Source organism: Nicotiana sylvestris, chromosome 7 (genome assembly GCF_000393655.2).
Source record: "Nicotiana sylvestris chromosome 7, ASM39365v2, whole genome shotgun sequence".
Lineage (NCBI taxonomy): Eukaryota > Viridiplantae > Streptophyta > Magnoliopsida > Solanales > Solanaceae > Nicotiana > Nicotiana sylvestris.
Window position 1 is genome coordinate 133,064,231 of NC_091063.1, and position 17,942 is coordinate 133,082,172.

The 17,942-nt window shown below is 35.9% G+C and overlaps 1 protein-coding gene across 1 annotated transcript; it reads right to left on the minus strand.

Moving 5' to 3' along the window:
- Positions 1 to 15,632: 15,632 nt before the first annotated feature.
- Positions 15,633 to 16,313, minus strand: LOC138873802 (secreted RxLR effector protein 161-like). Its single transcript, XM_070152281.1, has one exon. The coding sequence runs from the start codon at positions 16,311 to 16,313 to the stop codon at positions 15,633 to 15,635; it is 681 nt and encodes a 226-aa protein (XP_070008382.1).
- Positions 16,314 to 17,942: the final 1,629 nt, after the last annotated feature.

The window sequence follows — 17,942 nt, forward strand, 5'->3', positions numbered from 1 at the left end:
CACAGGCCTACAATCCGCACTTGGAGGTACCGACAGAGATTGAAAAGACGGTTAAAGCCCCTGAACAGGATGAGGTATTGAGAAAGTTCAAAAGCCTGGAGAAGTCCTTCAGGAACCTGCATGGTTTGGGCAACCAAGTCAGCGTAGCTTACAAAGATCTATGCCCTTTCCCGGACGTCCAACTCCCGGCTGGGTTCAAAATGCCTAAGTTTGATTTATATGAAGGGCACGGTGATCCCATGGCACATTTGCGGGGATTCTGTAGCAAAATGAGAGGGGCAGGTGGCAAAGATGAGCTGCTGATAGCTTATTTCGGCCAAAGTCTGAGTGGATCGGCACTAGAATGGTATGCCAGGCAGGATTCCAGCAGATGGTACACTTGGGATGATCTGGCGCAGGCTTTCGCAGGTCATTTTCAATACAATCTCGAGATAGTCCCTGACCGTCTCACATTGTTGAGGACTAGAAAGAAGCCTGGGGAAGGTTTTCGTGAGTTTGGTTTCCGTTGGAGAGAACAAGCGGCCAGAGTTGATCCTCCCATGAAAGAGGGAGAAATGGTGGACTACTTCTTGCAAACATTGGATCCAACTTACTTTGGTCACTTGGTGACAACGGTTGGGAAATCCTTCAATGAGGTGGTAAAGATAGGGGTCATGATAGAGGAGGGTCTAAGGTCTGACAAAATCCTAAATTACTCAGCGCTCAAGGCAACGACCCAGGTTATTCAGAGCGGCGCGGGAGGTGCGCTCGAGGTCGCATCAGTCGAAGCAGGTACTGGGTCCAAATTCAGAGGTCCTTCCCCTCACTACCAGCCCAGGCCCAGTCATCCAAATTATCCACACACTCCATACAACCTTCCACAACCCTACTACCCACCATCAGAGCCACTCTTTTCAGCCCATCATGCCCAAGCCTGCCCCCGAGCTCCATATAATCCGCCTCAGTATTATCCTCCGAACAAGGTCCGGTCGCAGGGTCAACCATCAGGTCACCCCCGCTGGCGAGAGCCAGCACCACGTGATGCATTCTTGCCTTCACAACGTTTTCAAGCACCCAACGACCCTAGAAAACAGGGGCATGGGGGAAAACAAAGGCAAGGAAACAATTTCACGCCAATTGGGGAGTCCTACGCGAGTTTGTTTGAAAAGCTAAAGCTTTCAGGACTGATTGAGCCGCTCCTTGGCTATACTCCAGACCCATATGCAAAAGGATTCGATCATGTTGTTCGATGCGTGTATCACTCTAATGTCCAAGGACATAGCATTGAAGACTGTCGTTCTTTGAAAAAGGAAATAGAAAGAATGATTCAGGAAGGGGCAATTGTGATCGATGACAGTGACAGGGAGCACGCGAATCCTCTTGAGAACTTGTTGACCGATGTTGATGATATTGAAGCTGGTAATGGTCTTGGCAGTATCGATGCGAAGCTCAGTGGCTAAGATGCCAGTCTTGATAAAGTGGAAGGACGCTCTGTTACTTGGTTAACAGGAGAGAAGCTTGTGGTGGCTTATTTTGTTTTCATTTCTGTTGTTCGGATCATTAGGATTGTAATTCGGATTGTTTTGTGTCAATATCATGCCGCTTATCTTTCCGTTTTTGTCATAGCGTCTGTTTAAGTTTTGTCAGGGTTGTTTAGGATTTTGTTCTGGTTTGTTTTGTTTTGTTATTCAAACCATTTCGCCGGTAGTCTAATGCAAAATCCGGTCTTTTATTATTTCCAATCTTCTTTTGTTTAATCCTTTTATCATTTTTCAACGACGATTCTAGTGACATGACATGCGCACACAGTTTGGGGACTAATCTTAAAGTTAATTATAAAACCCCGATCAGACCATTTAAAGGAAATAAGGACGGTTGAGATTATTCAGAGCTCGAGTCATATGGAACTGGGGCAAGTAAAATATGAAGAAAAATCGTTAAAAGCAAGATTCGCCAAATTGGCATGAGGGTCGTTCATGATAATGAGAGTGTCGCCCAACGGTTCTTTAGAAAGGACCAATGAAAAAGCAAATGTTGAATATAATTGTCAAGTCCAGCACCATCGGAAGAGGCTACAAATCGTTGTTTAAATTGTGTTGTTTGCACTTGGCATAGTTTGAAGACTGGAATGACGAAGGCATTTTATTCTGCTACCTAAACACTTTATCCTTCGTTACCCCTTTTGAGCCTTACTTATTTTTTGTCATACCCCTCGTTCGGAATCAGAAAAAACGACTAGAAAACGCAAGCATATGGCATGAAAAAAAAAACAACAAAACGAAAAAAGAGAAAAATGAAAGAAGAAAAAAAGAAAAGAAAAAAAACAAACAAAAGAAAGTCGGAATGAAAAGAGGAATTGGGAACTACGTTTGACCTGATTCCTCAAAGAGGATACGTAGGCGCTTCACGGCTCGGTCATAATTTTGAAAAATGAAAAAAAAATCAGTTAGGATATCCCCAAGCAAGAAACTGGGGAAAAGGTTGCGTTTATTGTGAATAAATCTAATTCCGAAGGTTGTAACTAATAACCCAAAATTAATGTATTTTTTTTAGCCTTTTATACCCTTTCTTTCTAGCCTATCCAAAACCCACATTACGGTCCAAAGAAAGACCTTCTGACCAGTCTTCAAAAGATGCCAAGTCAGACAAATGAGAGTCTTACCGGCGAACATAACATTCTGTTCCACAGCAGAAAGGACTCTAATCTCCAACAGAAAGAGTCATACCGGCGACACTCCAAATCCCCAGCTGGAAAGTAATACAAATGAGAGAGTCTTATCGGTGAAAACCTTCACAGGCACCATAAGGCGATGAAAGCTGAGAGAAAACCAAAATGAGAGAGGCTTGATAGTGAAAAAACCCTTCGGGCACTACAAGTCGAATAAGATTGGGAATCAGATGGGGAATTGTCAAGGGAAGGTCTTGAGAGACGATTGACGGCAGAGGATAGGCCACATACGCATGTCATGGCCATTAGAGTCGGTATCTGCGTTTGATAGATTTTTATTTATAGTTTCTTTTGTTAAAGAGTCATCTTTTCCTTTGTCTTTATTTTGTTTCTTTTTATTTTTTTCCTTTCATAGGAAAATTCCCTAGTAGAGTCTGTTTGGTCGGAACCAGTGGGAAATGACTTCAAAATAGGCCATCAACTAGTACATCCAAGTGGTACAAGGAACAGGCGCAAAACCCGTGTCAAGAAGGGTATCCCTATCAAGATGAGATTGATAAAAGGGATGGGCCAGTGTCAGCAATTAATATCATCCCCAGCAAGTTTGATAGCATAATGGAACACAAAGCTGGGAAAGGAGAAAGAGGAAACCATCCCCAACAAGAGTGGCATGACCGCTTACCATGTTTTTAAACTAACAAATTTTTCTTTGATTTAGAAACAGGGAAAATGAACGTTATTGATGGCGGAAAGACAGGCCATAAAGAAAATCATCAAACCGGGGCAGAAAATTTTCTCATTGTGAAAATTTTCTCGAAGACAGGCGCCCACCTGAATAACGAGAGGAATACTTTTATGTCTTAGTATAGACAGGCGCCCACCTGAATAACGAGAGGAATACTTTTTGTCTGTGCATTTCATATTTCAGGCACCCACCTGTATAACAAGGGAATACATTTCATGTCTTTACCATTAGGCGCCCACCTGTATAACAAGGGAATACATTCCACGTCTGTTCCAATAGGAGACGCACTTCCTAAGCCTAGCCTTTACCAATAGGAGACGCACTTCCTAAGCCTAGCCTTTACCAATAGGAGACGCACTTCCTAAGTCTAGTTTTGCCAATAGGAGACGCACTTCCTAAGCTTTACCCATAGGAGACGCACATCCTAAGTTAGTTTCACCAAGAGGAGACGCACTTCCTAAGAAAAATTTCACCAATAGGAGACGCACGTCCTAAGGAGACGCACTTCCTAAAAATAGTTTCACCAAGAGGAGACGCACATCCTAAGTTAGTTTCACCAACAGGAGACGCACATCCTAAGTTAGTTTCACCAACAGGAGACGCACATCCTAAGTTAAGTTTCACCAAGAGGAGACGCACTTCCTAAGTAAGTTTCACCAAGAGGAGACGCACATCCTAAGTCAGTTTCACCAATAGGAGACGCACATCCTAAGAATAGTTTCATCAATAGGAGACGCACTTCCTAAGAATAGTTTCACCAATAGGAGACGCACTTCCTAAGCTAAGTTTCACCAATAGGAGACGCACTTCCTAAGCTAAGTTTCACCAATAGGAGACGCACATCCTAAGGAGACGCACTTCCTAAGAATAGTTTCACCAAGAGGAGACGCACTTCCTAAGAATAGTTTCACCAAGAGGAGACGCACATCCTAAGTTAGTCCTAAGATAAGTTTCACCAAGAGGAGACGCACTTCCTAAGAATAGTTTCACCTATAGGAGACGCACTTCCTAAGAATAGTTTCACCAGTAGGAGACGCACTTCCTAAGCCAAGTTTTACCAATAGGAGACGCACTTCCTAAGAATAGTTTCACCAATAGGAGACGCACTTCCTAAGTTTAGTTGTACCAATAGGAGACGCACTTCCTAAGTTATTTCACCCAATAGGAGACGCACATCCTAAGTTATTTCACCCAATAGGAGACGCACTTCCTAAGTTAGTTTTACCCAATAGGAGACGCACTTCCTAAGAAAAGTTTCACCAATAGGAGACGCACTTCCTAAGTTTATTTCACCAATAGGAGACGCACTTCCTAAGTTTATTTCACCAACAGGAGACGCACTTCCTAAGTATAGTTGTACCCATAGGAGATGCACTTCCTAAGTAAGTTTTACCAATAGGAGATGCACTTCCTAAGTTTAGTTTTTCCCAATAGGAGACGCACTTCCTAAGTTTATTGTACCCAATAGGAGACGCACTTCCTAAGTTCAGTTTTACCATAGGAGACGCACTTCCTAAAGTTCAGTTTTACCATAGGAGACGCGCTTCCTAAGTTCAGTTTTACCATAGGAGACGCACTTCCTAAGTTCAGTTCTACCAATAGGAGACGCACTCCCTAAGTTCAGTTTTACCATAGGAGACGCACTTCCCAAGTTCAGTTCTACCAATAGGAGACGCACTTCCTAAGTTTATTGTACCCACAGGAGACGCACTTCCTAAGTTTATTGTACCCAATAGGAGACGCACTTCCTTAAAGTTTAGTTTTGCCCATAGGAGACGCACTTCCTAAGTTTACTTTTATCCCATAGGAGACGCACTTCCTAAATTAAGATTTCACGCATAGGAGACGCATTTCCTAAATTATTTTCATTCATAGGAGACGCACTTCCTAGTTCAAAATCATTAAGGTTTCACCCATAGGAGACGCACTTCCTAAGACTATTTAACCCCTAGGAGACGCACTTCCTAAGTTTAATTTCGTGCATAGGAAACGCACTTCCTGAATTAAGTTTACTTTAGGAGACGCACTTCCTAGTTTGGCTTTTTCAGGTTATACTTTTACTTTAGGAGATGCACTTCCTAGTTTGGCTTTTTCAGGTTATACTTTATTTCAGGAGACGCACTTCCGGAATTGAGATTTCACCCTTAGGAGATGCACTTCGTAGTTTGATTCATTTTGAGTTCGACCATAAGAAACACAATTCCTAGTCTAGTTCTTTGAAGTTTTCACCCTTAGGAGACGCACTTCCTAGTTTAGCTCATTCCGATTCAACTATAGAAGAAGCACTTTCTAGTTTGAGTCATTGAGGTTTTTTTAGCAGACACATTTGCTAGCAAGAGTTTTGGTTTTACTCGTAGGAGATGCACATCCTAGCCTAGTCTTTAGTTTACTCTCATCATTGCATCAGTAGTATAAATAGGTTACAATTTTGCTAACGACTCACAAATCTTCCCAGTGCAAACTGGGTTAGGAAATTCTCGTTTGTTTTGTTTGTTTTGGTTGTAGGATCCCACCTGGAGAATAGAGGTTGTTAAATTCAAGATGATGAAGCCAGGCGCCTGCCCATAATAACAGAAGAATACATTCCAGTCTTTACTTTTCAAGTGTTGAAGTTGGGAGCCCGCCCAGATAACAGAGGCATACATTCCAGTCTTTACTTTTCAAGTGTTGAAGTTGGGAGCCCGCCCATAATAACAGAGGCATACATTTCAAGATCAAGTCAGAAGACAATAAAACAGAGGGTTACAACAAGAATCTCCAGCAGGAAACAATAAAATCTCAGCACCGGAAACAGAAGGTTGCAACAAGAGGTCCCAGCACAAATTCAGACGCATGAGTCAAAAAGAAGAAAAGAGGCGTCTTGAAAGAAGCAGCTGGTGAACATTAAATCATGCCCAGCATAACAAGTCTGATGAAGAGAGCCGTACCCACCAGAGGAACCGCCAAAAAGCTTGATGAAGAAAGCCATGTCCCTAGCGGACCGAGCAAAATGATGAAAACTGGTATTCAGAAAAGCAAAAGGCCAGTATCACGCCCAAATTCAAGAAAGAAAAGCACCGGAGGAAACACAAGCCGACAAGAAAGCAAGGCAACAAGAACAAATTTTAGTCTAGCCTAGCTTCTTGTTTTCTTTTAAGCACGGTGTAACAAGGAGATCGGTAAGCAGTGATAACAGCATGCAACAACAGTAACATTGCAGTCCCACGGTAGTCCCAGCTACCAAAGCTTCCCGAACTACATTGACCTGATTCCTGTTTAGCCCAGGATATGTAGGAAACCTTTGAAGCAAAGGTTCGGTCAAATCTTTTTCAAAATAAAAAAATAAAAAAAAATGCTTCACACGGAGTACTCGGATGGGCAAAAATCGCTCGCTTTATCTTTGCACGAAAACCATTCGTGTCTTCGGGCAAAGAGGGGCAGCTGTAAGCACGTGATTTTTGCCCTATATGAGAATTACTCCCAAAAAATTCAAAAATAAAATAATTTTTCTTGGTGTGCAATTTTTGTGATATTTTGTGTAACTATTTGTATGTTTGTCTATGCATGTTTATTTGTTAAATTAATAAAAAAATACAAAAATAGGCATCTTTTGCATTTTTAGCATTTAATGTCCAAATGAACAATTTTATGCTTAATTATTACTTAATTGTGCGTTAATTGTTATTGGAAGTTAATTTGCGCTTTTATAACTTAATTTAGTTCTTAATAATAATTTAAGTACTTTTATAATTTAGTTTTAGAAAAATAAAATAAGAAAAGAGAACAAAAATACAAAGAAAAATCGGATTGGGCCACTTCTTCAATTTCAAACCACAGGCCCAAATAATTGCCCAACTTTCCCCATGACCCGGTCCGTTTCAAACCGGGTCGATCCGGTCCGCTCCATTAACCCAACACCCCTTCTTCATTTTTGTCCAACACAAAACAAAACCAAAAAAATAAAAAATAAAAAGTGAATTATCACTATTAATAGTTTTATTTTTTGTTTTTTTTATATATAAAAAAAATCCGAAAATATTTTATTTTATTTATTATTTTTATTTTAAAATATATATATATATATATAGTAATTTCGGAAATGATTTTAAAAAATAAAAAAATAAAAAATAAAAAAAAAGTAAAAGAATGTAGAAAATTTAAAAAAAAAGTAAAAAGTTTTAAAAAATTTAAAAGTAAAATAAGGTTGGAATTAAAAAATAAATATAAAGGTATCTGAAAATTTAAAAAATTTAAAGTAATTGAAAGTAGCATTTTTAAAAGAAAAAGAAAAGATAGTGGTTTGTTTTTTAAAGAAAAGTTAAATAAAGTGAGATTCTCTTTTAAAAAAATAAAAAGTGGGATTTTAAATAAGATAAAGTAATTAAAGTTGGAATTTTAAAAATAAAAGTAAATAAAGGTGGGATTTCTTTTTCTAAAAAAATAAAAGCAATTTGTAAGTGGGATTTCTTTTAATTAAAAAAATAATAAAATAATAAAAAAACAAATCTGAAAATTTCGAAAATTTTGCTATAAATAGAAGAGAAAATTTAGGAAGAAGGGGTGGAAAAAAAAGAGGAAAAACTAGATAGAGAGAAGAAAAAAAGAGGGGGCGGAGTGAGAAGTATACACCCGATATACATTCTGGATATACAGAATATACATGGACAGAATTCATTTTGAAGAGAGTAAAAATATAGAAACAAATTGTCTGAAATATTGAGAGTGGAAAAACACCAAAGAGAGTTCAAATCTAGAAATAAAAAATAAAGAGAGATTTCCGCACTATTTGTCTTCTCCATTTTTACTAGTTTTCTCCGTGTTGCTGGGATTTCTGGACTGAGGTGTTGAAGCTACTGTGTTGGGCTTTCTGCTGCTGTATGTTGCTGTGTTACATACTACTCTCCTACTTCTTTTCTTCTTGTACTGCCATTTCCAGGTACACATTTGTACACTCTTGGCTTGAAGCGAAAAAAATGAAATATTAATCAGGCTTTGTTTCTGTTGAATTCCTCCTGTTTAGATTTGTGTTTGAATATTAATTTTCCTCTCTTTGTATAAAAATGTAGTTGATTGATTAATGAGTAATAAGGTTACATATGTATAACTTCTTCATATAATAATGTTAGTTTAAATTAATCGAAAAATAGTTAATCTGTTTTGATATTATGGTGTGTCAATCTCATGTTCTAGTATTATTGAATAAAAGAATATAGAATGAAAGCAGTTTTTCTTTGAACAAACTCGATCGCAATTTTCCAATCGCATTAGCCGTAAACTAATAACTAATAAGTTACGTTTTCAGCATGTAAATAATTAAGAGATTTTCTTTTATTTTAGAGACGAACTTAATAGAAAATATAGTCACTATAGGTTTATCCTTTAAAATAAAAATGAGACGAGCCTCGCCAAATAAATCACAAACCGCCGGGGCCCTCAATAAAATACATAACCATTGACTAGACTTTGGATTTGGCCGTTTAATGAACCTTCACGGCCTCTTCCTAAAATAACAATACGTTAGACTCTTTAGGACGCGCCTTAATAAATCTTACCTTCTTAAACTCGGGTGCACATTTATGTGACCCAAATCCAATTCTCAACGGAGTCGAAATGTGTTTCTAATCACGGGTACATTGATTGTGACGTGGTTCGAGATGCGTGTCCATGACGTTGCAAATTCATTTTAAAAAAAATAAGAATGAGATGAGCCTCGCCAAATAAAATACAAATTGCGGGGCCCTCAGTAAATATTTGCTTTAAAAATTGTTTAGACTTCGGGATGGACCGTTTAGTAAAATTCCACGGTCCTACCCAAAATAAATACGCTAGTCGCTTTAGGCGCGCCTTTAATAATTTAATTTCCTTAAACTCGGGTGCACATTGATGTGACCCAAATCCAAATCTCAACGGAGTCAAAGTGTGTCGACGACCACGGGTACATTGATTGTAACGCGGTTCGAGATACATTTTCACAACGTTGCAATTCTTGATAAAAACAGTAAATGATAAAAGCGGTTAAAAGTTAAATTTTGCACATAAGTTCACACTTGTATAAAATCAGATAATCAAGCCGAATATAACAGTTGAGCGACCGTGCTAGAACCACGGAACTCGGGAATGCCTAACACCTTCTCCCGGGTTAACAGAGTTCCTTATCCGGATTTCTGGTACGCAGACTGTAATATGGAGTCATTCTTTTCCTCGATTCGGGATTAAAATTGGTGACTTGGGACACCCTAAATCTCCCAAGTGGCGACTCTGAAATAATTAAACCAATCCCGTTTCGATTGTCCTTTAATTGGAAAAACTCCCTTGCACCCCATCGGGTGCGGAAAAAGGAGGTGCGACAGTACTATTCTCTGAAGTAATCATGCTTGTTGTTATCGGTCCTTTGGATCTAGTTTGGTAAGGGTGTGTTGCCAGAATTCTTTAACAACTAACTGTTTGAGATTCGGAAAACAACAAACTTGTTAGCGTTTAGAGTTTAACAGATTTGATAACAACACATTGAGGATGCAATGCTCCTAGGTAGTTAACCGTTTCTAACATGCTTTGCTTCAAACAACATGCGTTATCCCGGCTTGCTTATTTGCCCCTTTGAAGTACTTTGGGAGCTCTTGTATTTTATTCTATTTTGTATTTTCTTTTCCTTTCGATTTTTTCATTTTTCCTTTTTGATTTTTTTTTTCATTTTTTTTTCCGTTGTGGTCGAATCTTATGGAGATTGCCTACGTATCATGACCCTGCATGAATCAGACCTTGCGTAGTTCGGACCAATACAGATAAACAATACTCAACATTTTATTTTATTTTTTTAATTTTCATATTAAAACCAACTGGGTTTCAAAGGTTTAAAGATGACCTACAAACTTGAAAATCAAACAACCCGCATATTCTAATCAAAAGATTTACAAACTCAAAAACAAACGGCCAACTTCCTTTCCCCGTTTGTCAAATGCAACCAAACGGCTATTTTTGCAAATGTGGCCCCTTCCAAATTTCACATGAGTTTGAGGCCGGGGAGGATTATTTTATGACACTTTACAAACTTTTCCGTTCTTTTACGAAAATAACCTTTCGACAATTGAAAGATACTCTAAGGCTATTTCGGCAAAAACGGTTTAAGATACTGCCGAAGCTGGCTCGGCTTATTTTTGACTAAAAATCCAAACGGTATTCACCTGACCGCTAACTCTTGTTTTTTTTTTTCAAATTACAATAAAAGCCTGGTATTGCAAACACGGCCCTTTAGCGTCTCGGGGACGAAGATTTTTTAAGGCTGTGTGGGTCAATTGGACCAAATCTAAAACAATGACCCAAAGGTGGATGTTTATACAAAGTCTGCCTTCCGGCGTCCCTTTCGGGAACATTCAGCTATTTATGACAAAACAACGTCACCTGACTTATTCATGACTCTTTTTATCGTTTTCCAAATTAGCAAACTCAATATTGCAAACACGGCCTTTCAACGTCTCGGGGACGAAGATTTTTAAGGCTGTGTGGGTCAACTGGACCAAATCTTAAAAATGACCCAAGGGTGGCTGTTAATGCAAAGTCAGCCTTCCGGTGTCCCTTTCGGGAACATTCGGCTATGTCTTGATAAAACAACGTCACCCGACTTCTTTATGACAAAATTAAAATTTGACATGTTTTTTTTTATTATTATTATTATTTATTTATTTGCTTTTGGCTATTTTAGCAAAAGGTGGGGTTGGACATCACCCGACTTATTTATGACATGTTTTTTTTATTTTTATTTATTTATTTATTTGTTTTTGGCTTTTTTAGCAAAAGGGGGGTTGGACCCGATGAGGGTTGCCTACGTATCTCACATCCGGTGAGAATCAAACTCGCGTAGTTCGGGCAGGTCATGAATAAGTAAATGAACTAACATTTTTTTTAATTGGAATTTGTGAAAGGACTGCTTCAAAAAAAGAAATGAAGTATTTTTTTTGATTGATTATCTTTTTGAAAGAAAGACTTGTAAGAATTTCTTTTCTTTTGATTTGAACTTTGAGATTTGCAAAAGTAAAAGGAAGATATTTTTTGTCCGAATTTTCATTTGTTTTCTCTTATTCTAAAGAAGAAAGAAAATATTTTTTTGGAATTTTACCTCTAATAAAAGAAATACTTCTAAAAAATATTTTTTGAATTTTGAATTTTCTTTTCAATTTTGAAAGAAGAATCAAAATATTTTCGGATTTTTTTCTTTTTTAAACGAAAATATTTTTATTTTTATTTTTATATATTTTTTGTTTTTATATATATTTTTTTAAAAAAATAATAAAACAATTAAAAAGACTTTCTAAAGAAATCTTTTTGCAACAAATAAAGATATATATATATATATATATATATATATATATATATATATATATATATATATATATATATATTTTTTTTTTTTTTTCAAGACATATCTTTTGGAGTTTTACTTTGAATTTTCTTGGTAAGACAAATACTCTTTGCAACAAATAAAGACATATATATATTTTGGAAGTAAAGAAAAATACTTTTTGGATTATATATATATATATTGGAACAAATATATATATATATATATATATATATATATATATATTGGAACAAATAATAAAATCACGTTCAACGCACGACTCGTTTTATTTTTATTTTTTGGCATTTTCATAAACAAATAAAAAACTATTTTAAAATAAGACTCTTTTTCATTTTCATTTTCATGACAAACTATTTTTTTCTATTTTTTTTTTGAAAAACAAACATAACAACGACTTTTTTTTCCCTTCTATTTTTCCCTTACTTTTAATAAAACAGACTAATAAGACATTTTTTCATTTTCTCAAAATTTCGGCAGAGTTTTGACAGTATTTGGGTATTGGTTTTTCAAAAATAAACAATCAATTCTCTAACCGCTATTTTTTTTTCAATTTCAAAATATTATTCCTGATATTCACAAGTCAGTCAACACACAAGTCCGAATCAAATAAATGCGCAAGTAGTAGCAAGTAAGATGCATCAGGATGGTCATTTTCATTTTTGGTACACCTGTCCTAGACAGACCCAATCCCTGTGTTGAGCTTCCAAAGTCAAATGCACGTGATGCAAACAAACGTTCCTACTAGGGATCCGGCATGAAGCTGAGTTATTCTAGGTTCATAACCTGGGCATTTGTTCTAGACTGTGTACCCGAGCGGACAACTCGAGTCGAGGAGGGGGCTACGTACCGGCGACCCGCGTGATCGTACGGCTTTGTAACTTATCCGGCCTCTTTCTTATTTTAGGTATTGACACTAACAGAATAGGGAGTCTCGACCAGCGAGCTTCTCCCCGGAGGTAAGAAGAGAAGGGTTTCAGCACAGTTTATATACAGTTCACATAATATCAAAGCGGTAAAAATATCATTTAGCACATTGAGCCCAAACATGTAAAAAAAATCAGATAAAACCAAATATAACAATTTATCTAAGCTCGAATTTCTAACCCTGAACCAGTGGTTCTGGTTTTTCTAATCCCCAGCAGAGTCGCCAGAGCTGTCACACCTCCTTTTTCCATACCCGCGTGGGTACAAGGGAGTTTTTTCCAATTAAAGGACAATCGAAACGGGATTTATTTATTTATTTCAGAGTCGCCACTTGGGAGATTTAGGGTGTCCCAAGTCACCAATTTTAATCCCAAATCGAGGAAAAGAATGACTCCATATTACAGTCTGCGCACCAGAAATCCGGATAAGGAATTCTGTTAACCCGGGAGAAGGTGTTAGGCATTCCCGAGTTCCGTGGTTCTAGCACGGTCGCTCAACTGTCATATTTGGCTTGATTATCTGATTTAATACAAATATGAACTTATGTGCAAATTTTAACTTTTTACCGCTTTCATAATTATTATTATTATTTTTTACAAGGAATTGCAACGTTGTGAAAATGTATCTCGAACCGCGTTACAATCAATGTACCCGTGGTCGTCGACACACTTTGACTCCGTTGAGATTTGGATTTGGGTCACATCAATGTGCACCCGAGTTTAAGAAAATTAAATTATTAAAGGCGCGCCTAAAGCGACTAGCGTATCATCTACTTTGGGTAGGGCCGTGGAATTTTGCTAAACGGTCCATCCCGAAGTCTAAGCAATATAAAGCAAATATTTACTGAGGGCCCCGCAATTTTGTATTTTTATTTGGCGAGGCTCATCTCATTCTTATTTTTAAAGATAAACCTATAGTGACTACATTTCTTCTATTAAGTTTGTCTCTAAAAATAAAAGAAAATTTCTCAATTAATTACATGCTGAAAAAAATAACTTATTAGTTATTAGTTTACGGCTAATGTGAATGAAAAATTGCGATCGAGTTTGTACAAAGAAAAATTGCTTTCATTCTATATTCTATTATTCAATAATACTGGAACATGAGATTGACACACCATAATATCAAAAACAAATTAACTAGTATTTGATTAATTTAAACTAAAATTATTAGATGAAGAAGTTATACATATGCAAGCCCATTACTCATTAATTAATCGACTACATTTTTATACAAAGAAAGGAAAATTATATTCAAACACAAATCTAAACAGGAGGGATTCAACAGGAACAAAGCCTGATTAATATTTCATTTCGCTTCAAGCCGAGAGTGTACAAATGTGTACCTGGAAATGACAGTACAAGAAGAAGAAGATCAGCAAAGTAGTATGTAACACAACAACATACAACAGCAGAAAGCCCAACACATTAACTTCAACACCTCAGTCCAGAAATCCCAGCAACACGGAGAAAACTAGTAAAAATGGAGAAGACAAATAATGCGGAAATCTCTCTTTATTTTTTTCTTTTTAGATTTGAACTCTCTATGGCGTTCTTCCGCTCTCAATATTTCAGAAAATTTGTTTCTATCTTTTTTACTCTCTCAAAAATGAACTCTGTCCTTGTATATTCTATGTATCCAAAGTGTATATCGAGTGTATACAGCTCTCTCCGCCCCCTCTTTTCTTCTTCTCTCTATCTAGTTTTTCCTCTTTTTTCAACTCTCTTCTTCCTAAATTTTCTCTTCTACTTATAGAAAAATTTTCGAAATTTTCAGATTTGTTTTTTTTTATTATTATTTTTTTAATTAAAAGAAATCCCACTTACAAATTGCTTTTATTTTTTTAGAAAAAGAAATCCCACCTTTATTTACTTTTATTTTTAAAATTTCAACTTTAATTACTTTATCTTATTTAAAATCCCACTTTTTATTTTTTTAAAAGAGAATCTCACTTTATTTAACTTTTCTTTAAAAAACAAACCACTATCTTTTCTTTTTCTTTCAAAAATGCTACTTTCAATTACTTTAAATTTTTTAAATTTTCAGATACCTTTATATTTATTTTTTAATTCCAACCTTCTTTTACTTTTAAATTTTTTAAAAATTTCCACAAAACTTTTTATTTTTTTAAATTTTCTACATTCTTTTACTTTTTTTTTTAAAAAAAAAAAGAAGAAGAAGAGAATTTCACCTATTTTACTTTTATATTTTTTTTTAATTCAATACTTCCCTTTTTCTTATTTTTTTTTAAATCATTCCCGAAATTATTATATATTTTTTAAAAAAATAAAAATAAAATAAAATATTTTCGGATTTTTTATATATAAAAAAAACAAAAAATAAAACTATTAATAGTGATAATTCACCTTTTATTTTTTATTTTTTTGGTTTTGTTTTGTGTTGGACAAAAATGAAGAAGGGGTGTTGGGTTAATGGAGCGGACCGGGTCGACCCGGTTTGAAGTGGACCGGGTCATGGGGAAAGTTGGGCAATTATTTGGGCCTGTGGTTTGAAATTGAAGAAGTGGCCCAATCCGATTTTTCTTTGTATTTTTGTTCTCTTTTCTTCTTTTATTTTTCTAAAACTAAATTATAAAAGTACTTAAATTATTATTAAGAACTAAATTAAGTTATAAAAGCGCAAATTAACTTCCAATAACAATTAACGCACAATTAAGTAATAATTAAGCATAAAATTGTTCATTTGGACATTAAATGCTAAAAATGCAAAAGATGCCTATTTTTGTAATTTTTAATTTTTGTAAACAAATTTAATTACTAACAATTGTAGAATTAAATCCTACATGCAAAATGCGACATATTTTGTATTTTTTATTAATTTAACAAATAAACATGCATAGACAAACATACAAATAGTTACACAAAATATCACAAAATATCACAAAAATTGCACACCAAGAAAAATTATTTTATTTTTGAATTTTTTGGGAGTAATTCTCATATAGGGCAAAAATCACGTGCTTACAACGCTTGACTATCACAATATAGAGTCATGGGATCCTGAGAGTTCTTTGTAATATCCAAATGCTCAAAGAATCTCTTCAACCAAATAACTTCTTGTACTGTAGATGCACAAGACACAAACTCAACTTCCATCGTTGAAAGGATTGTACAGGTTTGTTTCTTACTTTTCCATGATATGGCACCACCATTAAGTAAGAAGGCATAACCGGATGTTGATTTTCTATTATTTTGGTCACCAGCCCAATCAACATCTGTATATCCTCTTAAGTATAAATCATTTCTATTATAACATAGTGAATAATCTACAGTTCCCTTCAGGTATCTGAAAATTCTCTTCACAACTTTCCAATGATCTCTTCCAGGATTGGATTGATACCTGCTAACCAGACCTACATCATAACAAATGTCTGGGCGAGTACACATCATAGCATACATCAAGCTCCCGACAACACTTGAATATGGAACTCGAGACATGTCTTCCTTTTCATTTTCAGTCTTGGAACACATTTCAAGGCTTAAAGTTTCACCTCTCGCTATAGGAGTATCCATGGATTTGCAATTGTTCATGCGAAAATGCTCCAAAATTTTCTTTATATAAGCTTCTTGAGATAGACTCAATAACTTTTTGGAACAGTCTCTTTGGATCTTAACTCTAAGGATATAGTCTGCCTCGCCCATATCTTTTAAGTCAAATAACTTTGAAACCATGACTTGATGGTTTTTAAATGCTCCAAATTATTTCCAGCCAATAAAATATTGTTCACATAAAGAGAAAGAATTACAAATATCCCATTGGACTTCTTCACATAAATGCAATGGTCTTCATTGGTCATGGTGAAATTATATGAGATCACCTCCTTGTGAAATCTCAAATACCATTGCCTTGAATATTGCTTCAGGCGATAAATAGATCTTTTCAATTTACAAACCTTCTTTTTTGGCCTTTAACGATGAAGCCTACAAGTTGTTCTATGTAGATTTCTTCATTTAGTTCTCCATTGAGAAAAACTGCCTTCACGTCCATTTGATGTAATTCCAAATCCAAACATGCAACAATAGCCAAAAGTAAGCGAATTGAGGTAAACTTCACATCTGGTGAAAATGTTTCCTCATAATTTATTCCAGCTTCTTGAGTAAAGCCTTTTGCCACCAATCGTGCCTTGTATCTTTATATTGACCCATCTGCTTTGCGTTTAAATTTGAGAACCCATTTGTTCCCAATGGCTCTACGCCCAGGCGGAAGGTCAACTAGGTCCCAGACTTTGTTGGTTTTCACGGACTCTAATTCTTCTTTCATTGCTTTCATCCACTCATCTTTTCCAGGGCTCGATAAAGCCTCAGTCACAGGCTTTGGCTCATCCATTTCTATGGGAGATACCAAAAAAATATAATCTTCAATTTCATAGGTATGTTTGGGTATATTTTTCTTGGCACTCTTTCGTAGTTGAAATTCAGGTTCGTCAGAAGGATTTTGGGATTGAGAGTTCCCACTCTCACTCGGATCAGGAATAAGATCTTGATCAATTTGATTATCAACTGTGTCATAAGACACTTAATGACTATCTGAGTTCAACATTTCATAAAGAGGCTCTCCATTCTTTACCTCGCCCTTCTTTAGAAAATTATTTTTCAGAAATGTGACATCTCGTGATTCAATCTCAGTAACACTTCCATCTTCTAATTCACCAATGAACACATACCCTTTGGAGTGTTCTGAATATCTTATAAAGAGACATTTTTTGCCTTTTGGACCTAATTTACCAAACTTGCTAAAGGAATTTTTTACATATGCAGCACAACCCCAAGGTCATAAATCCTTCAAATTTGGTTTATGACCAGTCCATATCTCATAAGGAGTGGAAGAAACTGATTTAGAAGGCACTTTGTTCAATATGTAGGTTGCAGTCAATAACGCATCTCCCCAAAAAGAGATAGGTAAATTTGCATGCGCCATCATGGACCTTATTATGTCCAGTAGTGTTCTATTCTTGCTACACCATTTTGTTTAGGTGTGTACGAAATAGTTAACTGTCTGGTGATGCCCTTTTCATTGCACAATTCTTCAAATTCTTTTGATAGATATTCACACCCTCTATCAGTTCTTAAGGTCTTAATCTTTTTATCTAATTGATTCTCAACTTCATTCAAATATTTCTTTAAACATTCAAGTGCTTCAGATTTATGAGAAATCAAATAGACATAACCAAAGCGTGTGCAATCATCAATGAATGTAATAAAATATAAAGCACCAGACCCAACCCTCACATTCATTGGACCACAAATATCAGAATGGATTAATTGTAATGG

Excerpts from the sequence above, each read along its gene's own strand:
- LOC138873802 (XM_070152281.1), bottom strand. The coding sequence starts at position 16,313 with ATGGGCGAGGCAGACTATATCCTTAGAGTTAAGATCCAAAGAGACTGT.